Source organism: Lissotriton vulgaris, chromosome 9 (assembly GCF_964263255.1).
Source record: "Lissotriton vulgaris chromosome 9, aLisVul1.2, whole genome shotgun sequence".
Lineage (NCBI taxonomy): Eukaryota > Metazoa > Chordata > Amphibia > Caudata > Salamandridae > Lissotriton > Lissotriton vulgaris.
Window position 1 is genome coordinate 600,177,009 of NC_141697.1, and position 24,926 is coordinate 600,201,934.

Here is a 24,926-nt window from a genome sequence, read left to right on the forward strand (position 1 = left end):
CAAACCCCAGCCCCATATACCGCAGCCAATACACACTGAGCCTTGTATACGTGTATAAGCTCCCTGGGGGGTTTCCTCCCTAATCTTTTGGTAAAAGGTGGTCAAGGCACTAATGGATCTTTTAAAAGACAATTTTTTCTGGGCGATTGCTTGGGTCCAAGTATTGTTGTAGTTAAAAAGGACACCAAGATATGAGAAGGTCCTTGTATTAGCGATCTTGCTTCCCTCCAGAAAAATGTCTTGGCCAGTAGTGCTACGGGACCCAGTTACACAATTCATTGTGAAGGTCTTAGAGAGATTTATTTTTAATCCAAGGTCACCCATAAAAGCACTAATACTGGTCAGGGCTTTTTGTAGGCCATTGCCTGTGCGCGCTATGAGGACAGCATCGTCGGCATAGAGGAGAGCAGGAATTCCTCTCCCACCAACTTGCGAAAAATCTGAGCCCCCCCCTTAAGAAGTGCATCGGCCAGACCATGTATATATAGATAAAAAAAAAAGGGGGCAGCACGCAGCCCTGGTGCACCACTCTTTTAACAGGAAATCCCGAAGTGCATTGCCCCTTCGTCCGAAATCTAACACTAGCTGAAGCTCTCTCATAAAAACGGTGCAGGAAAGCGATTAGACCATGATCCACCCCAAGATCAACAAGGGTCTCCCATAGCCTCGAATGGACATCTATTATCAAGTACTTCGATGTCATTTTATATCTCCTTTAGATAAGATTACAAAATGTTTCATTTGAATACTCTGTCTATATTGTTAGACCTACAACTACAACTCCTATAATGCATCAGCACGGTAATATTAATTTGTGAACTGACATGGTTTCAAGTTTCGAAGTAAATATACATTTCTAAGAGTAAAAAATATCTAAAACGTGATTACATATTAAAAAATTAAAGTCTTACCTTTGGAGGTACTGGGTGTGGCAGAGGTGTCAATGTCGGAGACCCAAACAATACTTTCTGGCTGAAACGTAGCCTCAATCATGTCTTCGAGAGGGGTAAATGGTGGCTGTGTGGATTTTTCTCCGTCTGTTCCCCGTGGCTCTGCAAGTCTGCTAGCCACCTTTTCTTTGGTACGTGAGCGCAGATCGTACCAGCGCTTGCGAATTTCTTCGAAAGTGCGCTGTGTAACACCAACCGCACTGATCTTGGCCTGGATGTCCTTCCAAATTCTTCTCTTCTCATTTTCTGGAACTTGCAGCGAGCTCTTTCCAAAAAGCTCACTATGGTGTGCAACACACTCTTCAATGAGCACCTCAAGTTCTTTATCGCTGAATTTCAGCTTCCTCTTGCGCCCTTCTGCATCCTTAGCATTGCCATCTGTGGACATGTTGACCAGATTGTACAAAAACAGGCTCCAAACAAGGTCACAGTTGCTCTGTTGAGACAGTCTGCCTTCCTATGTGAACCTGGATTCTGAAAACTGCAAAGGAAGACTCACTTCCTCATTGTAAGGTCATCATGCTGCTCCAGAAAAAGGCATTTGCAAATCTGTGATTAATTATTTAGAGAATTGCTTTTTGGTAATCACAAACTTGCAAATGTGGATTCTAAAGAATTTCATCATCAAAGACTATCCCTAGTACATTAGGAACTGTAATTTTCAAATTGCTATTCAATACAAATCACAATGTTTTGGAAATAGCAATTACTAATCTTGATCAACATGACCCTAAATTCACCAAATAAGCACCATAAAATATAGTGGGTACTTTTGTTGGATTCATGGACCGTGTTATGACATACTCAGCTTATGGCCCACAGATTGTAGCAAACCCCCTTCTATGCATCTTCTAAACAAGAGGAATAATGGATGTGATTTATCAAGACCCAGCTTTTCAAATAGAAGAAATATTAAAAAATAAAGAGTCCAGGCATGTGATCCTAATAAGCCAACCAGAAGGCAGATAATTAACCTAATGTTCTCAATTGCTTTGAATTCTATCCAAGAGAGTCATATTCTCTCTTATAAAGATTATAAGACGGAAAGTAATGGGGAAGCAGTGTGGATGGGGGACTTTAACACTGCACAACCATTCATTCTGATAAGTACCCAATAGCTAAGTATCTATGTGGAGGACTGTCACATTCATTAGGCTAAGCATTCTCCCGGATGGGTCTTCTTAATTTTGGAGAAATACACCCTATAATATTTACTGTTCAAGCGTCTGTAAATCATACTCTAGATAAGATATTATTTGGAGTTCGAATGCTCTATTGAGGGTAAAAAAGAGGGTAGATTCAGATATAATTGCGATTTAAAATCACACGCTTCAGTTATACGAAACTGTGCCTTTATAGTTCTACCTAGGACAACACAAAGAAAATGCTTTGACCAAAATGTTTTCAAAGAGAGTATAGGGAGAGAAAATGAAGAATCAAAATAGAGGACTATCTTACTGTAAACAATAACAGAAAAACATGGATGGACACATCCTGAGACAACTTCAAGAAAGGTGTTAGAAGAAAATGATTAGGAGCCAAAATACATGAAATGGGTATTTAAGCTGGACAAAAAAGGCTAGAGGCCAACTTAATTTGGCAGGGCAACACCATAAAGGACTACGGCTATTAAGTTAACAACACTGAGAGGGCACATTGACTTATTACTTAAGGAAAGGTGAGAGAGTGTAATTTTTAAAAATGCTTCCACAAAATGGAGAACTCTTAGCTATTAGATTGAGGCTACCCAAGGACACAACACAGATATCCATGTGGCAAACTCAAAGGGTTCACTAATTATTTAAAGGAAAGAAGTGAGAGTTCAATGTTTTTCAAGAGGATATACCAAGTGAGCAAACAACCATAATAATGTATCATCCTTTCTGGTACAATACGAATGAGAAAGCCTTGAGCATGCTATTATGGAAGAGGAAGTAGTGGATGTTATTAAAAAATGTACCTACCCAATAAGGCCTCAGGCTTGCATGTGTCGAATGACAATTTATTAAAGACGCAGAATTCTTTTAAGGAGATGGGGTCAATGACACACTTTGTGTATGACACAAACATATTTTGCTTAGCCAGTGATGTTACTCTTGTTTGCTAACACTCCTGTATACAACAGTACTCCAAGGAGTAAAGGACTGGGGGGGTAGGCTATATTTACATATAACAAGTTTCTAAATTCCTAGTTTATTTCCCCACAAAATACATCTGTTTGTGGATGATACTTTGACGCTAAGGAATCCGGAAAAATCTATTTCAAAATGATTAGAGATTCGGAGTATCTTACTATTTCGTGATTCAAATTTAATCTTGAGAAATCGGAGATGGTGAGTATCTGGCATTAGCCAGGATCATGGAATATCCTCCTTTAAATGGGCAAGAGAGAAAACATCTGGGGATATTATATAAATGCCAACATCACAGGGGTGATATAAAGCACATTCTCTATCACTACTAGCGGACAGCAAAGGCGACCTCAAGATGTGCTGTACATTACTTAGCTGTTGGTTTGGCAGACAGCAGCAGTAACATTAACATCCTTCCCAGATAATATATAATTTCAAGCTCACTATTCAAAAATTTATAAATGGGATTTATTTATATGGGGTGATAAGAAACCCTAAATCTCAAAAAACTTGTTGTAAAAGAGGAGCGGACGGACTCAGTCTACCCAGTACAGAAAGCTATAGTAGACATGCCAAACTACATTCTGCATTTGAATGTATATTAACAGCCTCACAGAAACATTGGTGCCATATGGAACAGACACCACTTAGCCACAGGATCAGGGATCTCTTGAATCTACCACAGAAGCAGTTGCTTATGTATCCGATATTCTAGTGGACATATGGTAATGACTATCAAAACAGCAGGGGATCACCGCCTTCCTGTCTTTTTACACCTATGCATAATAACAACAGGTAAAGTACAGATTTGTGGGGAAATACCTTAAATAGCCTAACTCTAGAATGTGAGAGCAATAGAAAAAGAATAAAGGTCTGTTCTCCTAATAGAAAGCAGCAAAATAAAGGGAATCCGAAATGTTTCACCAGAATTGCGATAAAGGTGCTGGGTTGTACACATTCAAATCAACCCTACTTACCATTGTGGCTACTGGTCCTTCTTCTTTTCTCCAAGTGTTGTTGGTCTGCAAAATGTGTTTTCTTTTCTTTTATACTGTATGCAATACCTGTGGAGGGGCTGATGTTTTGAAAGTCTTCAGAGCCTTGATCGGTCTTGAAACAGGGTTCCTCCTCTTTTTTAATGCTGAGTGTAGTATCTGTGGGCCAGCGGTTGTCTTTTTGCACCATATCCAGATTGGCCATTAAATATTCCTCTTCTTCTTTTATTATAATTTGAATGTCTGTCATGAAATCCAGGTTTTCTGTTGGAAAAATACAAAATATATACACATAAAATAAATGTTTGTATCGCTCATACAGAAACCTTTTCTGTAATGCACCAATGTTCGCTTTTGGCAACATTCGGCATGTGAACTTAAACCCTCCTGCACAAAATTTGTAACTTAGGGCCTCATTACGATGGCAGTGGGACTGGCACCGTCAGGCTGCCGGTGGCGGACCCACCGCCATCGGATCATGCAAGACTGCCCCCACATTAGGATTAGTTTGGATGGTCGTGGGGCGGAGAGACCCCTGTCGGGCGCTCTGTAATCCATACATTGGTGGCAATGCCTTGTCAGGCACCGCAGTAGGGATAATATGCCAGTTTCCACCAGCCGTTTCATGGCGGTTAACCTGCCATGAAAAGGCTGACGGAAAGTGACTTGGGAGCCCCTTGTGGGCCCCCCTTTTACACCTGGCCCTACGATATGGGCCCTGGGAGGGACCTATGGTGCAGTGCCCCCCTACATATCCCTGCACTACTAGTGCAGGTATATGTGTATTATGTTTGTTTTGTACTGCCGCAGCACACGCTGCAAGACAAAATATACAGACTGCGACCGCCTTCAAGGCCGTCGCATTACAATCCCTATAAGCGGGACTGCCGACAGCCAGTCGGGTGGTCGCATTTCCGACAGGATGGCGGTTGGACAAAATTCCGACCGCCATCATAATGAGGCCCTAAATTAAGTTTAAAGTGACATCTAAAACCTAACCAAAGATGTCTGAATCAAGCTTTACTACAGCCTTACATTAACTTTTGATTAAGTGAATAAAGTGACTTAGGGAAAAAAAGTTGGAGGTTTGTTCAGAAAAGTGATCTTTAATTCATTTTCCAGTTGTTACTCGGGGGGGGGGGGGCATATTTCACTCATTTAGAGACAGAAAATGTAATTGCCATTCTATAGATTTAAAAAGTAGATACACCACAAATGTAACTCCCTAAGCTCTATACAAAGAAATTTGTTCTTCAAAAATAACTTAACACAATGCCGATTCAAAAGACTAAGTATAGACCTAGGCGGTCTATAGGATGACAAACATTGTAAAACAGTAATGTATTTAAGAAAAAGCTTTGACAGACACAAACAAGAAAATCCCATACCTTCATCACTGTAGGATCAAATTCTTATTCTGTGAAATCCTTTTAGATGTTACCAAAGTATAGGGAAAAGGAGGCCCTTTTATGTGTAGTTCTCTTAATGTTTCCTAAAAATAAATGATACTTTCAACAGAGGTGCCTGACTTAAAGTGGATGGAGAAAATACTATGAGGCTAGATTGCCTAAGGTGGTTGCCTAAGAAACACTATTATTTCAGATCTTTCTGGTAATGCAATTTTCAGCACGCTGCACAGTTTTAAGATCTTCAGTTCCCCCAAAACTAAACTTTATTTTTGTCACGTGTCTGACTTATTGTAATGAGTGGTTACTGGATAGCATGAGTCAACTTTAGCAATTGGCCTGGAATATGTACATGCAGGAAGGGATTCTTGTTTGTATTCTGTTTATTCAGAAACAGACCATTAAAAACAATAAAAAAATACGAAGTGAATAAGAAACTGCAATATAAAAAAATTATAATTAGCCAAAGTATCATACATACAACCCAAGGCACATCATAAGTACACCAAATGTTATTAGAAAATGATTCTCAAGAATCTTTGCCTCCCCTCCATTATTCACCAAGTTTTAACTATCTACTCCTATGACTCCATGTCTTCCACATGTAATTCACTGCACAAAATTGAACTAATATAATGCTAGTCTCTAGATACGTAAAGTTTCTGAGAAGTTATTTAGACTAAGACTTCCTCAAACAAGATTCTCAGCAGGACTTAATCCTGATACACATCTTTTCATTCATAGCATTTTTAGCACCTACAACACAAACAAAAACATACACCTAGACTGGATAATTCGGTCTGATGTTCGGACTTCATGATTAACACTGCATTAAAATATTTATCATGACAATATTCTTGGTAAAAGTCATATATTGGTGTGTTTTTGTAACTGTGGACCAAATAAAATCAAATAAATGTGAGATACTAGCATTATTTGAACATTTCTCCTTTGAGGGTTGAGAAGAACCTCTTTTTTTACCTCATCACACACTCTTCTTTCTTCAGAATGTACCATTCAGAAGCTGATGGATGAGTGCTGTGTACATTCCATGTAAACATTAATTATCCATTTGACAAACCTGCATTTTTAACAATGTAGGTGCATTGCTAACTTACCCGAAGAGCGATCGATGCCAACTTCTCCGTTTGTAGGGCGATGATCCATTACATTTAAAGTCGTGAAATGTCAGAAAAACATATCCTACAGAAACAAAATCAAGTTCCAATAGAGGTGTTAGAATGTGTATTTTTGGACTTTGAGAAATCAAACTTAAGCTTATCCATGTTGTTGGAACTATTTGCAAAATAGCTATTTTTTTCACATTTTAATGATCAATATTGAAAGGTAAGAGTGCTCTGCTTGAGAACATTTATGTCTCTACAACCACCTATGATTGTAAGCTGCTGTTACATTTATGGATACTATCAAAGCAAGAATTAGCAAAGCCATTAATTCTGGGTTTAATGTGCTTAATCAGGCAGCATCAGCACTTGAGTGCGAGAAGCAGGGTTTGATCTATCAGAAAGGATAGAGAGGGTTATAGTTGTAAAGTCCCCCATGCAGTTCAAAGCAAGCACTTTACTTGAGGCTGAAGCATACTTTCAAATATCCATTAGCATTAGGTAAGAGATGAACACTGAGTCAAGACATGATTGACCAATGCTAAGCCAAGTGCTGAATAAGGTTGGTTGTAGAAGGAAATAGATGAAAGGGGCTGATCCAAAGCGCACTCTATTGTTAGCAATAAGTCTCTTTGACAGCTATGCTACTAAAATTAAGACCTAACCTAAAAATGTAGATGATACCAAAACATACAAGTGTATAGTATAGGTATGGTGAAAAGTAATATTAATCTTGGAAAAAGATTGAAAAATGATTTGTAAGTTCCTTCAATATTATTGTAAATGAATTTTATATATGTATTTTAAATGTAGAATGAAAGAAAAAATGCTATAGCAAGACTAACTTAATGTTTAAATAAATCTTCAATTAATGTAAATACAGTAAATACAAATTGTATTTCTCAAGGTTAAATTAAACACTAAAATCCCACTCAAAGTAAAATAAATATTATGCATTGATTATTGAAAGTGATTTAATTTGTAGAATTCATTAAAAGTAATTTTGGTTACATTTAATAAAATGTATTGTTATATTAATGTTTAATTTCAAAAAAGGTTATTAAAATGGTTTACAACTAAATGATAAACATGCACTATTTTAAATCGTTTTTAACACATTAACTTATACTTATTTAGAATGTTTTACTATTTTAAATAAATGGGATTAAATTACAATTATTTTCTATGGGGTTTTATTTTAAATGCTTACCTCAATAAATTTTCATGGGGCTAGGGGTGGGGGGTGTTGCAGGAGCAGTGGTTGGCTACTTACTACTATTTTTTTTTTCAGTAGTAACTCACACTCGTAAGTTTGGCTCCACCCTTTTGACATTTTACACCTGAGTAACTTCGCAGTAAAGTTATTCAAAAAGTGTAAAAGTAGAGTTAAACATGTAAAGTACTCACAAGTGTAAGTTAACATTATGTCTAGCCCAGTTCGTATTTATCAGGTAGAGTTCTTCTTTTGTCTCCAAGACAAAAACAGAAGGAGGCTTGGATCCTTTGAGTGAATGCCGTTTAACTCATATTCGACTTTTGCAATTGTGCATAACCCATCAGGTGTGGGAAAATGTATGTAGTGTCCTGTGCACTGCTTAATATTTATAATACTATATGATGTTATAAAGTTCCATCTTTTCCAAATTTGCCTACAGAACTTTGCTGTTAGGTAGGCTTTTCCAGAGGCCCAAAAGTGGTCGTCGGGTTACACAATTATGTCTTCAACACTAGCAACTCTATCAGAGTGTTTAGAAAAGTGCCCACATTTATATGATTTTGCATGTGTGGACATTCATTACCATCTTGCATCACTTGGGCTGTCAATTGCCAGTGAAACTTACAGAAGAATGGGTGAGCAATATGCTACTTAACGTTTTTCCAGTGAATAAATTACATGCTGAAACCTTAGACAGAAAAGTACAGAAGACAAAACTGTAGACCATTCTCAAAAATATACCATGAGTGCAATGATTTAAGTGTGCACTGCCTTGTCAAGTTATTACATCTGCACCATGGACCAGTCAGACCATCATCAGCAAGAACGCCTTCATCATTTCCACTAATCTGAAGTCAGCCAAGATTGGTGAGCCTAGCAGTTAAAATGGGTCAAGAATCAGATTGCACTTTTTCCTGGACGGGCAAGGAAGTTGCCTGCTTGCAGTAGACACTAGTTTTCTTGTAACCTCAACGCAGCTCTAGGGTTAAAAGTTCTGTGAGCAGAGCACATGACTAGTTTCTTAACACCAGTGTGCCGGTTGATCATAATAATGCTCTCCTTTTGGTGTTACTAACTTTTGAAGGTCCTAAAAATAAGGTGGCTTATCAATTAAACTAGCAAAGCTTGATATTTTCCTATAACTTTAACTGCTGTGGTCAATTTTGCTCAACCAATGATTTTTTTTTACATATTGTAGGCTTCTTCTGCAATCATGCTCGTTTCTTCAATAGGAACCACGTGAGGCTGACTTAAAATAACGTCCATGCTATGGGTTTTATCAATTAGTTCATGGCACAAACACTCATAAACCTAGTTTTACAGACAACAATCTTTATTTCATATATGTATATGTAGCTGTGAGGTTCTAGTATTGCATGTTTTTTGGTAATAAGATACTATGGCAATGCTTACTTTATTATTTCACAGTGTATTCTGCAGGGGTAGCAATATAGTGCGCATCTTTACCTCTACATGTGCATTCTAAAACTTTGGCTAAAACAAAACACAAAAGGAAGAGAAAGCCAGCTGTGTTGGGTTCACTCACAAGTTCATTGTGCTTGCAGAGATCTCAATTGCAAGGCTCGCTGATGGAGACGGACAGATGTTGTACATGGGCCTGGGATGTGAATGTCTCTTCCTGATCACTTCCCCCAGCCCTGGTCTCTGAACTATACTTGTTCGCTAAGGTAGCAGAAGAAATGTGGACAGCTAGGTAGGGTAAATGGTATGTATATATTTTGTAAGCATGACTGTTCTATGATGAAGGTTTCTGTAGCTTGCAGTTTGGTTAATAAACTTAGAAAGGTAACCACTAGTCTTTTGAGGCTAGCCATGGACATTGACAGTGGCAAATTAACTCTCCTTTCAATCGTGCTTACTCTGAGGACAAACACTATTGCTAGAAAACTTCACCAGGGACCTAGAAAGGAGTCTTGTAATTCTCCGTCTCACTCCAGATCTTGTTGCAATGGGGCCTCTGCCCTGAAATTGCATTAGCTTCTGCTAGTTAACTCTTCTCCTGTCTTTTTGCGACATTATTTTAGTTATTTTCATGATGGGTGCTGCATGGAAACTTAGTGGTTTTAGCTTAGATTTATAATTAGTTTGCCAACAGCAGTAAACTTAACCATCCACTCTTCCAAGTCACTTTCTAATGACTGTAACTGCATACTTTGTTATTGTTTATTGCTAGTTGAGATAGTGTGAAGGTGCTCCCTTGGCTCAATTGTTATATGTGTAATGTGCATAATGGAGACAAGCAAGGAATATTAATAGTATAGAGAATGTATCTGTTTATTTAACAGGATCCTATTAGCGCAAAGTGATTCAATGATCACTGCTAGATGGTTGCTATGAGATGCCTTCCAACAGTCCTAAATAGAGAACCTACTTGGGATTTACCTCTCTGTCCGAGTTTTTATTTGATGCCTCTGAATGTTGACACATCACAGCCATTTGCCCCACTTTTGCATACATTGTTCCCACTGATCGAGAACATTGCAGGTGGGGTGCTTTTCCTCATTGCACCACTCAGGCAGTTAATTACCTGCTGGTTGCTCTTTTACAACTGTCCAGTCCCTGCGCCCTAAAAAACATGTCTTGAATTAACCTGCCCACTCTAGTCACACCAACAGGCTTTCACACTGTGGAAGAGTCCCATTCGTAACCAGTAGCTTGCCTTCAATTTGATGCATCAGGTGCGCTATAGTCGAATGCCATAAATGAAAGAGGGGTCCAAATGGAAAAGGGAACCTTATCTCTCTATTCCTTGCAACCACACTGGATCAAAAAGTCTCATTGTTTTTGATCCCTCTCAATACCCCATCCATGGTCACCCTGATAATCAAACGGTTTGTCAAATTCAATGTTAACATTGTTGTGAAGAGGTGTAAAGTGACAGAGTTTAATAGTCAATGGGTTGTGAATGAAACTGCGGTTGCAAACCAGTAAAGAGAAATTCCATTCAAACCTGCCAGTGTTTAAAGGTATAGAGTAAGAGTATTGTGATGTAGATGGTGACACACACATAACAACCAGATGTCATAAAGAAAAGATTAAACAATATTAAAGGCATGTTTGAAAACCCTTGTTTGTAATTGTTTTTTAATGGGGCTAAGTTATAATCAGGCAAGGAAATTACAGAAATAGTTTCTGATACCAAGTGGACGTTCTAACATTGGGGAACTCGTCTCGGAAGGTGCTGTAGGAGCACGAGCAACATGTGGGGGAGTAGAAATGGAATTTATCAGCAAAAAAGAAGAGGGAACCTGGTTGTGTACAGTCCTGTATTTAATAGCAGGAAAAAAATCACATTGAGGGATTTGGTAAGTATTTGTAAAGGGGACAGATTTGGGTAACGACCACTCACTCCATCTGCATCTGCCCCTAGTCAATATGTCCTTATGTTGCTGGTTAATGAGTTACAATATTACAATGGAGCGTAATGGAATACCATCTTCGAGACTGATGATTTAGACAAGCTTAGAGAAGAGAGTATTATAATTTGTTGCACATGTGAAAAATATATCACTATTGATAAGTGTATCAGAATTTGATGCACAGAGCAGCAGAAGGTTAGGGTAAGGCTTGCAGAACCAGTGTTTGGCTAAAGTGTACACATATAACACAGATTTTACGTTTGCTGGTAAGGAGTGGTATTTATACACAATAAATCTGTATGTAAACTTTCTGGTCAAAAACAGATTGCACATGTATTCTGGGCTTGTTTATTTTCACTTTTGTTATGCATAACTTGATTGAAGCTAAACAACATCAATTGCCCTGTCACCAAAACATAACTAAAAGTTGTGCAAGATTTGCTATGAATAGGCAAAAGTAAATAAAAGAGCTCTGGAAAACTAAAATAGAAGACTAGTCTTTATAGCTTGCTTAATAATTTGTGCCTATGGGATTGATGCCCTTTTTATGCAGTTTTGTTTTAAATACACATGAGAATGAATAATAGAATACTTCCCCAGGAGTTACAAGAAGAGTACCAGATGTAACAAAGAGTGGATCAGAGGTAGCAGCTTGTACTTTTGGATACCACTAAATTACCTCCATGTCTAAGAAGTGTGCCCGTTTCTATACAGGCCAGTACCAACCAGACCCACACACAAAGAAGTGTTATTTGACGGGATATTGTAGAGAACCAGAGGAAAAATCGGGGCTACATCTGCAAGGAATTTCTTGCGGAAAGTAAAGAACTTGCAGTATTGACGTTTACTGGTAAGTGATGCAAGCACATGCACTTTCTCCTCTGAAATTTGTGGAGAACTGGAACTTGTGTATAACTGGGATAATACTAATAGATATATCTAAGTCAGTTAAATTTGGGGGAGTGGTCCTGAAATATTCTGACCATGACAGCAGCGTATTCAATTAAAATACACGGTCTGTCAAGAGGAAATGGGTGAGGTTGACTGGAAAAGTAAAGGCTTTGGTTTGTCATGACGGCTAAATTTGGAAAAATACTTAAAATCTTGAAGTCCTTCATATGAATGCTATGATTGTATGTTGTATGGTAAGAGCTTAATAGCTGGTAAAAGTTGGCTACGTTGAGAACATGCTATGCAAATTTATCTATAGGAAAATATGTGGCCTGGAGGCAAAACTCAGTGTGATAGATCAGAAGTTTGAGTGGTTGTTGCAGTGATCTATGTGTAACAACTTTCAGGTCACAGGTTCCTTATCCAGTAACATAACTGGGTGCCATGGTCCGACGCCAATTGGAACATTCCAACCCAAACTGCCAAGCCTGGTTACCTCCAGATGGGAACAGAAGCTACCCCAGATAATATTTGGCCTTATTGGTCCTTTTCTATCTAAGCAAGTCTCATTTCGTGTTATTGGTAGGCCAAGACATGGGTCCAGTGCTCACTGTACCACAAAGTTAAAATGTGCCACAAGGATAAAATGTGCTTCTCTTGATGAGGTTCAACAAAATCGAAACCGCTAGAAAGGACCTGGCATGGCTTAGACGTTCAGGCTAGACTATTTCTATTGGTGAAGTATCAAGGTCAACTTGCATATGATTGGATCCTTTTCATTTCTTGCATTTTATGTATATTGTTTTCATTTATTGTCAATAGCTTTGCAGATTTATTTTGCATTTATATACTGAGCAGAAACAGATTGTGTTGCGTGTCTCACAGTTTTTGTGAAGAACATTGATTTATACCTGCTTTGTACAGATGATAACTGTAGCATGGCAAAAGGTGTTCCAAAATTATCTCTGTGTAACACTGAGGACCATTTACACAATTGTAAAAGCCCGATTTGCAGAATAGGGCCGCTTCAGTCTGCAAAAATGCTTTCTCATATGTACAAAACACAAATTGTGATTCGGAAACTTTTTACCAAATGACAATTTGTGTTTCATGATTCGGTATTTGGAAGGGGCGTGTTTAGGTGTCCCTTCCGAATACTGAATAACAGTGACATGTATGAATATTTTGTGACCAAATTACGGTAGCAAACCATTCATTTTTTACTGACACCTCAAGGGTGGTGGTAACCATTTGCGAATGGGAAAGGATCCCCACAGGACCCCTTGCTCTTTAAGAATGTTTAAACAGATATTTTTTAAGAGCAGGCAGTGGTCCTCCTCCTAACAAAATTTAACTTCATTGTTTCATTTTATTTTTTGAAAAACATCCCATTGCCCTTTAACGGAAACGGCCTGCATTAAGATGATATACACTTATTACTTTATTAAAAAGCAAACACAGACATGATCGCCTGTTGACCCCAGCAGGACACCATCCCTGTGATGCCTGCAATTCTATGTCAGGAAGCGGAGGCGAGGATTTTGCTTGTCCTTTCTCCATTTTATTGGACAGCACGTTATAAGAGTAAAGAACAAGCACTGGCGTTGCCAATAGGTTTCGCATTAGGAAAGTTGGAGCTATTGGTTTTGTAAATTACATTTTATATTTATATATCGTTATTGGCATTGTCAATAACAATATATAAATATAAAATGTCATTTACAAAACCAATAGCTCCAACTTTCCAAATGCGAAACCTATTGGCAACGCCAGTGCTTGTTTTAAATTACCAGGTTAAAATCTAAAGCGCGAGTGCCACAATGGTCTCGCATTTGCGAGAGTTAGAGGTATTGGCATTGTAAATGAGAATGCCTTTTGTTTGTTTTTGCAAAACATGCAAGGTGTGTTTACATTGCGCTTGCAGGTTATGTTAACATATAAATTAAAGACATTATCATTTACTATGGCAATAGCTCCAACTTACGCAAATGCCCGACCTATTGCATTGCAAACCACATGCAGTGAGTTGTTACAGCTACTTTTCGCACCGGGAAATGTCTTTCTTATCAATCTCACCATCTATTTAACACTCACTTAACTAAGCAGTTTCAAACGGAACTCACTGAAGCATGCCCTCTAACGATTCTTTTGGCCACTCCTACAGATCCTTTCATCCTCGCAAAAAAAGTTTGCACCTACTTCGCAGACAACCAAACCTCAGCATACCATCTCTTGCTCACCTTTGTTTTTTACAAACACCATGTGCTATACTTGTGTTATTTGAATTAGAGTCCCCTTTTTTATTACCCTATTGTCTACTTAAATGGAACCAAACAAGGTTTGGCAGACATTTGCTGAGCCATTGCCATACCTATACCTCGCCAAAGTTGAAACCGCCGCTACTTCTGTTGCTAACAAATACGGAAAGTTTTATATACTGCAAAGCCACATTTTGTATATGGGATTCCAAGAGGGCAGAAAGCATTTACAGACGGATAGTTGGTTAAAATCTCCTGACTAAAACACCATGTTCAGATGTTACTCCTTTTTCCTCGTCTGTTTATATCACTTTTAAGCAGCCACATTTCGCCTCGTGTTTATTCACCCACTTATTTTAAGGGCACCAGATGGCACCAGTGCAAAGCTGCCTTATGTCCATGTTTTTTATGCAATTAAGCCCAAGTTAGACAAACGGAGGTTCTGAAATACACGCACATACAACTCGTGGAACAAGAAAAAGACAGTGGAGCTATCTAGAATAAGGAATCCATGGCACAGACTGCTCGGGGGCTGATCCATGCTTACAAGATAAGACAGGCCTCTGCCTTTCTTTGGTCCGTTACAGATGAGTCCTAATGACAGTTTCTGCCCCCTGCTTGGAAACACAGGAATCCCCTATGTTGCATTATGAAGAACATCATTACTGACAAAGTACAAACTGGAAGCGCGCCGTTTGCATAGCCTGCAAGCACACTCCAACCCGATGGGAGATATGCGCGTGCACCGCCCTTGCCAATGTTTACATATTGTGGCATTGATGGCGCTGATGTCTGCTCTCTTCAAATAAAACACAGATCTCACGCCCTTTTACCCGAATGCACCGCAGGTCGAAGGAGACGGCTGGGCCCTGTGGAAAACTCCCTTGCAAGCTATGCATTCAGCGATAAGGTCTCTTATCAGCAGGGGGCCTAGCCCCCTCCTCGAACTGTGGCGAGAGCTGCCGGGTCATACACATGCGAGATAGGAGGACAATTACAGCTCACGACCTCTGATACAGAGTCTGTGCTCTTGTGTTGGGAGACAGGGCCTGCTCTCGATAACCCATCGAGATAAGCGAGCCACCTCACCTGGTAGGGGTTCCCGCCATAAATCGCCGTCCCATCTGGGCATGCCAAGCCGACTGCAGGCCCGTTTAAAAAATAGCCCAGGACAGTGCAGATAAAAAACAGAACGGGGTATTTTGAGAGATGTGGAAAGAAAACGATCTGCTCCGGCGAATTGTTTCAGACATCGTGTTCCAGCCCTGCGTCCTTATCTGCTCTGCCAGCAACGTATCTAATAACCAAGTCTGGTTTTTTAAACCAGCAACATGAGGAGAGGGCACTGCATGGAGTGCAGCGAGTAACTGCATTTCTGTTGAGAAAAGCATGTAAAAAATACGATATGACGTAAGGGTGACGAACAGCACGGAGTGCTGTGAATGGCGGCGCGTCCCAAAAAATGCTTTTCACAACATACATGCAGCTACGCGCTGCACTTTGTGCTGTGCTACCGCACAAAGTGCAGCGCGTAGCTGCATGTATGTCGAGAAAAGCATTTTTTTTTTAAACGCAACATGAGGTAATGCCTGGGAGAGGGCCCCGCATAGAGTAGGCCACCGCACGGAGTGCAGCGTGTAGCTGCATCTATGTCGATAGAAACATTTAAAAACAAGCAGTGACGGGGGAAGGTGGCGGTCGGACATCACATCATAGGGAGAGAAGAGCACAGGACGGAGTAGAGCACAGGACGGAGTAGGGCACAGCACGAAGTGTAGATGCATGTATATCGAGAAAAGCATTTTTTTTTTAAACAGAAACATGAGGTACTGCCTGGGGGAGGGCCCCGTACAGAGTGCAGCTGTAGCTGCATCTAAGTTGATAGAAGCATTTAAAAACAAAAACAGCATTTTTGGGTTTAGAATAACGTATTTATGCAAGCCTAAATAAGACAAAATAGCGTTTTCGCAAATCACAGCAGGAAGTGATGCTCCGATGCGAGGCACAGCAAATGGTGGTGTGTGACATGGCTGGTAAGAGGGCTGGAGATGAATGCGGGGGCAGGGAATACAAATGAAGATAAATTGGAGAAACTCTGCTGCTTCACCCAGGTCACTTACGCAGGCAAATACACCAATGAGGCAAAGTAAGCACGGAGGAGCTGGGGTATAAGTGAATCAAAGCCAGCCGGGGGGACGAAGTGTCAAATAGAGAGTAGATGGAGTGCTGGGGGGGAAGTGGAAAAAAAAAGGGTAAAAAAACTGGCAGCGCGGCCAAGAAAGTAATTGCGGGCTGTAAGGGTGCCAGCGAGTGATGCGCCCAATGCTGGCAAATGGCCGGAGGGAAGCCGGATGGGGGCGGGAGAGCCTGGTGGGGGGGCGGGAATACGTGCGAGGGGAGGAGAAGTGTGGCAGGCAAATGCATGGAGGGAAGCCGGATGGGGGCGGGAGAGCCTGGTGGGGGGGCGGGAATGCGTGCGAGGGGAGAAGTGTGATAGGCAGATGCGCGGAGGGAAGCCGGATGGGGGCGGGAGAGCCTGGTGGGGGCAGGCGGATTAGGGAGATGCTCGTGCGTGTGTGGTCACGTGACCCGCTTTTGTGGTCACGTGACCTCACATGCACTGTAAAGAAACCGCAGTGGAAACCGCAGTGGTTTGACTATTCGATCGAGCCCATGAATTTTCGCCATTCCATTCGCAAGCGAATGGTAATAGGCGAAACCTAAAAAACATCATCCATGAAACTACCCTAACCAACATGGCAGCGGTAGTCATGGTAACACAGTAACCAATCATAGTCCACACAACAGCATAAAGGAATCCCACGTCGGTAGTCCTTCCTCTTTCTCCATTGCTGTCGCGTCAAGATAAGTCACTGTTTCCTCCCAGCTTATTCTTGTGGCGTGGCAGTTTTAGAAATTTGTTGCGACAGCTTTTGTTGGCCGTTATTATTATATTGCGATTGTTTACTTGCTCGGCAAGCTGTTCTAGTGTGATTTTACTGACGCGGTAGGCTTCTGGCCCGAGCGTCTGTTTCGCGCGTGCGCGGTCTTCCGGTGTCTCCTCAGACGCGGACCGAATTCTCCACAGCGCTTTCTCCGCGCTTGTGGAGAACACGCGCAGAGGCTTTGCGCTTCGTTATTGCCACGTTCCCCACACTGACGCTGCGCTTTTAACGGCAAGTTTAATATTTTGTGACTGATTTCTGACATTTATTTATTTGGCCTTTGCAGTCACTTTCTTTTACTCGAATTGTTTAATATCATTAAAATTTGGTTGGCCTTTGTGGGTACCTGTGTTGGGGAACCCCCCTTATATTTAGTTTGGGATGTTTCTTATGGGTGCCCAGTCTTCTGCGCAAATGCAGTCTCGTCAAGAACATGATTATGTGGCTGTTGATTCTGATCAGCCTCCACAGCCCTTATTGCGCCCTCCTGCAGAGGTGGACAGACTCCTGTCTTCTGCTATTGCCCAGGCGCTGGCACCTCTGCAGGACAGCGTCAATAAACTGTCTGCCCATGTTTTTAAAACTGGTTCTGGCATTTTGGGAGACAGTGGGGCTGGGCCCAGGGGAGTAATCTCTGTTCCTCCACGCACGGCCAAGAAGCGTGACGCGGGGCACCTGGAAGGCTTCAGCAAACTTGCAGAGGCTTTTCATAAGAGTGCGCGCACGCTAAGAAGCGCACACTTCCGGGGGGACGACCCGCCCGGGGATATTGGTGGTGCTACCACCCAGGACCTTGACCCGGAGGAAGGGTTTCCCCTAGAGGGAGTAGATGACGAGGATGACTACGTTGATGATGATGAGGATGAATCCTCCGAAGATATGTCAGATATTAGTAGGTCTTGGCGCCCTAAATCTAATGTCTCCGATTGTGGTGAAGGTGACCTGGTTCCCCCAGACATGTTTGACCCTACCACTATTTTCAGATCCCGCTCTTCTGAGTGGATTCAAGAGAAATCTACGGCGGACTATGTAGCCACTAAGCTTCGGCAACCGCTCTCTCAGGACGTGCGGTTGAGTCTACGCTCGGAGTGTCCACGTCCGTCTCTTCCCAATAGGGTGGCTGCCACTCCTGAGATTGACCCGAAATTGTGCACATTTTTTGCCAAATATGTCAAAGACCCTAAAAAAGGGATAGATAGGTCCTGGAAAGCTTGTCAGGACAAGTTATTGGACGTTGTTGGTCCCCTTACGAAGATCATTGAGCTTGCTCAACGTTCCAAAGGAACTGGTATGCCTCTCCCAGTTGAAGACGTAGCGGGTTGGGCACAGAGGGCTATTTGTCTCCTTGGCAATGCCAACTGTGCTCTTTCTGCAGAACGTCGCCGGTCACTCTTACTAAAAATTGATCCCAAGCTTGGCGAGTTATCCTCTTCTGAGGCAGGTTCGGTAGCGCAAGGTGCCTTGTTCGGTGACCCTTTTGTGAAAGAACTTGGAAAGTTTGTGGCAACTTTCTCCGCCTTAGATAAGGCACAAGCTTCAATGAAAAAGATGTTTCTGAAGAAGGTTTTTGGCGGGGCCGGCAGAGGCAGGGGTCGCTCTTCCAGCCACCAATTCCAGCAAGGCCCCAATAAGACTCAGCCAAGGAGGAACAATGGATGGAATGACGGACGTCAAGGTTCCTTCTATCCGTCCCGTGGAGGCAAAGGCCAAGGTCGAGGACGTGGCGGCAATCAGTTCAACTCCAAAGGATTCAACTGTAAGCATTTCCATCATTTCTCCAGTACGTCTGGGGGGAAGAATTGCTATGTTTCTTCAAGCCTGGTCGGCTCTCACATCAGATCCTTGGGTTCTGGAAACCGTTCAGGGATTTCACATAGAGTTTTACGGCTCCCCCGTTCAACTCTCGCGACCTCGCCCGCTAGTTTTTTCACTCGCAGATCAGGAGCTCATAGACTTAGAGGTACAGGCTATGCTGCTAAAAGGCGCCATTATTCCATCTTTTCTTCATCCAAACGGTTTTCTCAGCAACATCTTTCTGGTCGAGAAAAAAGACAAGGGGTTCCGACCAGTCATCAACCTTCGTTCATTCAACGAATGGCTGATTTACAGACATTTCAAGAGGGAGGGCATCCATCTATTGAGGGACATTCTTCTACAGAACGATTGGTTGGTACGTCTGGACCTGAAGGATGCCTATCTATCAGTTCCAATTTACCCTCCACATTGTCGATTCCTTCAGTTCCTCTGGAGGGATCAGGTCTACGAGTTTCGTACTCTCCCCTTCGGTCTTTCCTCAGCACCATGGTGTTTTACCAAACTCCTGAGACCTGTTGTAGAACATCTTCGCACCATGGGAATTCGTCTAATAATTTACTTGGACGATATTCTTTTAATGAGTCAGTCCAAGGATCTTCTTCTGCACCATCTTCAGATTACCATATCTCTCCTTCAATCTCTGGGTTTCATCATCAACTCCCAGAAATCGGACTTAGTCCCTCAGCAGGAAATGGCTGTCCTCGGTTTTCTGATAAGGACGACGGATGCAACGCTTCATCTCCCTTCTCAAAAGATCACCAAGATCAAGAAGGAGATTCGCAAAGTCCTTCGTCGGGACCGGATTTCTCTCCGTCAATTGGCCAGGATAGTGGGCTTACTGTCTTCATCGATTCAGGCCATTTTTACAGGCCCGCTTCATTACAGAGCTCTCCAGAGACTAAAAGCGTTTCATCTTCGCAAGGGTCTCATGTACTCGGAACTCATTTCTTTGTCCACGGAGGCCAGATCAGAACTCCTTTGGTGGTTGGATCACATGGAGGCATGGAGCGGGAAGGCGATCTTCGGCTCCCGTCCAGATCTTGTGATCGAATCAGATGCCAGTCGCCAAGGATGGGGAGCTCGGTGCGGCTCCCTTTCGGTGGGAGGCAGATGGACCGAGGAGGAACTTCATCTCCACATCAACTGCTTGGAACTCCTAGCGGGTTCGTTCGCCATCCGATCGTTCACCACGACCAAAGTCTCTTGTTGTGTCCTTCTTCGGATGGACAATACGACTGCGGTCAGATATATCAATCGTCTGGGCGGCACCCATTCCAAAGTCCTAGCAGACCTCGCGAGGATTTCTCGAACTATTGCCTTCTACGTCAGATTTCTGTTATGGCGGAGTATCTCCCCGGCGAACTGAACTCTGTGGCGGACTAGCAATCCAGGAACTTTCAGGATGCCAGCGATTGGAAACTGGATCCTTCTGTGTTTCAAAAGATTTCGGATCTTTGGGGCCTTCCAGTGTTGGACTTGTTTGCGTCCAGGTGGAACGCCCAACTTCTCCGGTTCTACAGCTGGAAACCGGACCCGGGTGCGGAAGCAGTAGATGCCTTCCTGCAGGATTGGTCCCGGTTTCCAGCGTATTCGTTTTCCCCGTTCCTGTTCATTCAGAGGGTAGCAGCCCAGGTCGGCAGACAACGAGCCTCTCTAATCTTGATCACTCCGATATGGAAGGCTCAATGTTGGTTCCCGTCCCTTCTAGAACTATCATGGGACAGACCTCTTCGGTTGCCGTTTTTCGACCTCATTCTGACGGATCCATTGGGTCATCCCACCCTCTGGTTCTCCAAGGCCATCTACGTCTCATGGCCTGGAGGATTTCAGGAGACGTTGGTCTAACGACTCATTTTCGAGAGACGCTGAACTCCTCATTCAGCGAGCCTGGGCCCCTAGTACCACCAAACGATACCGCTCTGCCTGGAACAGATGGGTTCGTTGGTGTGTGGCAAAACACCTGGATCCCGTGGGCTCTTCTGTGACAGAATTAATTAACTTCCTTGCTAAGCTTTTTCACGACAAACTTGCTTACTGTACCATCAATTCTTTCAGATCAGCAATTTCTGCGTGTCATGCCCTTGTGGATGGTTCCCCTGTAGGAGAGCATCCTTGGGTTTGCAAACTCCTCAAGGGTATTCGACTTTCACGCCCCCCGGAACCTCGCTATTCCGGTTTATGGGATGTGAACGTGGTTTTGCGATTCCCTCTATCCTGGCAGGATAACGAGTACCTTTCACGCAAGGAGCTTTCGGCTAAATTGGCTATTCTCCTCTGTCTAATTTCTTGCAAAAGGGCTTCAGATGTTCGCGCCCTCGATATTTCTCCCAGAGTCTTTACCCCTGAAGGGGTTACTTTTACCATCTCCAGGAGAACTAAATGCAATACCAGGTCAGTATCTTATCCAGCTTTTCCGGACTCTCCTAAACTATGTGTTGTTCATTGCCTCAAAACTTATGAAGATGTGACTTTAGAAGTCCGCCCCCCGGGCGAGTGACAATTACTAATTGCGATAAAGAAACCTTTCAAGGCGGTTTCTTCTCCCACCATTGCCAGATGGGTCAGGTGGATTATGTCTGAGGCTGGTATTAACATTACAAACTTCGGCGCTCACTCCACTAGAGGCGCTATGGCTTCCAAGGCTGTCCAAGTTGGGGGCAGATTGGAAGATATTATGAATGCAGCGGATTGGTCTTCAGATTCAACTTTCAAAAAGTTTTATTTTAAGCCAATCCATGAGGCTGCTTCTCTGGTGGTGAGTAAGCTTTAAACAAGCAAGATCCTCGCCTCCGCTTCCTGACATAGAATGAGAAATTTCCTAGTTTACACAAAGGAAAGTTTCAATTCTATTAAGGACGCGGAGGTGAGGATTTTCCCACCCTGGCTTAATCTAGCCTTCCCTCCCTGATCTATGGATTCCAGTATTGTTTCTTCATATAAGGGAAGTAATATTTTCATATGTATTGATGTACATTTGCTAATATGTTTCTACTTGAAATATCTTGTTTTACTGCAATTATCTTTGATCATTTCCATTACAATGTGTTAGATGCTTTTCAACATTGTTCTGGACGAGATATTATTATTTCTCTTCCCTAGGCTCCGATCAGAAAACGGACTAGAGGGTAGAGGGTTTCTTTCCAGCGGCAGCAACGAAAGAGGAAGGACTACCGACGTAGGATTCCTTTATGCTGTTGTGTGGACTACGATTGGTTACTGTGTTACCATGACTACCGCTGCCATGCTGGTTAGGGTAGTTTCATGGATGATGTTTTTTCTTTACTCTTATAACGTGCTGTCCAATAAAATGGAGAAAGGTCATCAAAATCCTCGCCTCCGCGTCCTTAATAGAATTGAAACTTTCCTTTGTGTAAACTAGGAAATGTCTCATTCCTACTGGTTTGCAAACTGCAACCTACTTCATTAATATTCATGAGGTAGTTCTATTTGCGACCTCATTAAGATTAGCTAAATGAAACGCAATGTGTTCCATACATTAAGAATAGCAGTTTCTTAATTGCGATTCGCAGAAAATCACAAAAAGGTAATCGCTTTTCCTAAAACGTGTACATATGGTTCTAAGACACTGAGAATATCGTCCAGCCCTTCTTTCTCAAATACTTCACTTTACACTCTGGTGAAAGGGTTGTCCTTGCTGCTGCATGTTGGCTTTCCAATGTAACTGAGCAGCCATTCCCCCATATATCTGTAGTTGTTTCAGGTAACTGAAAAACACACCCGTGTTCACATCATCCAAACAGGGTTTAAGGGGGAAAAATGGCACAAGTGGGTATTTGCCTTGGGGTTATAGTGTAAGAAGATCATATGACATGTCTGGCTGAAACACACTGAAATTTGTAGCATTGAAAAGGGAGACAAGCATCAGCAGACACGATGAAAATAAGAGTAACGTATCTGAAGGCTGCTGCCTAATTATTTCATTAGGTACATTACATCTACATTTAGAGAACTATGACACGGTCTTCTAAATTAAATTAACGTTTGCAATGGCTTTGGTATGCGCAGGAGTGGGAAACAGAAAGAGAGACAATGAGGTGGAAAGAAACTCGATTTGGCTTCGAGAGATGCGCACACAAATACACAAGAGAAACGCCAAAGCGGCAGGGGCAGAAATCATGGGCTGTGAGGGACGTGAAGAGTACGTCACGGGGCTGGAGAAGACCACGAAAGATTAAATATAATAGCGCAAGGACAATACAGGGGTTGTTGTGTAGGAGAGAGAGAGTACAATAAATGAAGAGCTATCTCATGGGATGAAGAAAAGACTCTACCCATGAAGGGATGGAGAAGAAGGTATTGTAGGAAAGAAAGAGGAGGAAGATGGATTGGGTAACTGAAAGGGAAGGAAGAGAGACAACAAAGGAATTCTGTGAGAGACTGTGGTCTGTAATGCAAGCGGTGCAGTGTTAAACATTATGAAGCAGAAAGCATCATGTCAAAACATTTTAACAAAACCTTAAATAACAAAGCGTGTCATTCATCTCACAAAAATTGTCACACATAGGGGCATTGAAATGTCACACATAGAGGTACTACAAACGGATGAATGCTGCAAATGCCCCTCACCATCCAAATATTACCAGATCAGACAAACGTCTGCCCCAGCCATTGGTAAGTGGGAGGGAGAAAGAGGATCTAAAGGAGTGCGTAAAATGCTCATTATCAGTTGCTCCCTTATCCCTCCAGAGTCCAGCTCCTCACCCCCTTTGCTCTCTCTATCTCACTCAGTTCACGACTAACGAGAAAGAAAGTAAAACCTCTTCCTCCCAGGCGAGGACTTTCTCCAAAAGTCAAAGAAAGGCAAAAAGTACATCAGTAGAGGCGTGCAAATTCAGCAGACCACTTTTCAATTAAATACACATACTTCGGCATAACAATGAAATAATTAAAAATGCATTGCACTCACAACCATCAATGAGCCTTCAAGTACCTCGCGTTATTTCATGCATACATAAGAAAGAGATTATATTCTGTTAGACGAACTTCAAATTAGGATAAATTCTTTACAAATCCACCAAACGTTGTAGACAATAACAGCGGCGAGTAAGGACTATTTGGAAAGCTGGTATCTTAGATTTTTTTTAAAACCTTAAATTTACCACAAGTACCTTTTGGTGCAAAGTTGGAATGATCGAGCTCCGGTTGCGCGCGAGTCGCTATTACGGGTGCATGCTCACGGAGCGAGCCTTAGCCAAGTCATAGCCATGCTTAGAACAGCGACACTGGTCTCGTGCAGTAAAACGGGGTCTTTCACTGAATCCCGGCTCCCCGGAAGTAAAAGACAAATCATTTTATATTGAGCTGCTGACTTTGACTATCCCAGAGCAAGTGCTTCTTTCCGCCGGATCTTACGTTTAAAAGTGTCTCTACTGCTAAGCATGTCCCGATCAATGAGATACACGTCCTTTTTGCGTTGTCTCTATAGCGGGACTCTCGTACAGTGTGACTGGTGAGTAGTGTCTCCGCCACTGCGCGTGCGCAGACAGACAGGTTAGAGCTAACTTGAACAGCTTTTACATTACACTGGTCCCTACCTGTAGGCCAGTAGTCACAAGATCTAAGCTACCTCCTCTGTGTACAGTCAATTCAGTGTATAATCTTTGACCTGGAAAGGATAGTCAGCACAGCATGTTTCAGCAGGAGCCTGATACGGTGAGTACTTGGTTATTAACTTTTTATAGCGTTTGCAGGGTGTTTTTTCATACATACATTCGGAAATGGTGCCACTGCCTTTCATGGTGGTCAAACTGCCGCTATAAATAAATGATACTATAGAACACGTAATATCACGAT

At 42.1% G+C, this 24,926-nt stretch overlaps 2 protein-coding genes across 5 annotated transcripts in view; one reads left to right on the plus strand and one right to left on the minus strand.

Moving 5' to 3' along the window:
- LOC147691937 (uncharacterized) overlaps positions 1 to 24,577 on the minus strand; it is a 79,489-nt gene extending 54,912 nt beyond the window's left edge. Inside the window, exons 1-5 of one of the 4 annotated variants that reach the window (XM_086938216.1) lie at positions 24,242 to 24,531; positions 6,602 to 6,686; positions 5,466 to 5,569; positions 4,060 to 4,341; positions 912 to 1,328 (exon numbers count right to left, since the gene is read on the minus strand). In XM_086938216.1, coding sequence (XP_086794342.1) covers positions 912 to 1,328; positions 4,060 to 4,327 — 685 coding nt within the window. In that variant the 5' untranslated portion in view covers positions 4,328 to 4,341; positions 5,466 to 5,569; positions 6,602 to 6,686; positions 24,242 to 24,531. Of the gene's footprint in view, positions 1 to 911; positions 2,153 to 4,059; positions 4,342 to 5,465; positions 5,570 to 6,601; positions 6,687 to 24,241 lie in introns of those variants that run through there. The other 3 variants (XM_086938217.1, XM_086938215.1, XM_086938218.1) reach the window with 3 other exon arrangements.
- Positions 24,578 to 24,611: 34 nt separating this feature from the next.
- LOC147691938 (uncharacterized) overlaps positions 24,612 to 24,926 on the plus strand; it is a 95,089-nt gene continuing 94,774 nt past the window's right edge. The window contains exon 1 of the mRNA XM_086938219.1: positions 24,612 to 24,785. Within this exon, the coding sequence (XP_086794345.1) occupies positions 24,762 to 24,785 (24 nt within the window). The 5' untranslated portion in view covers positions 24,612 to 24,761. The remainder of the gene's footprint in view (positions 24,786 to 24,926) is intronic.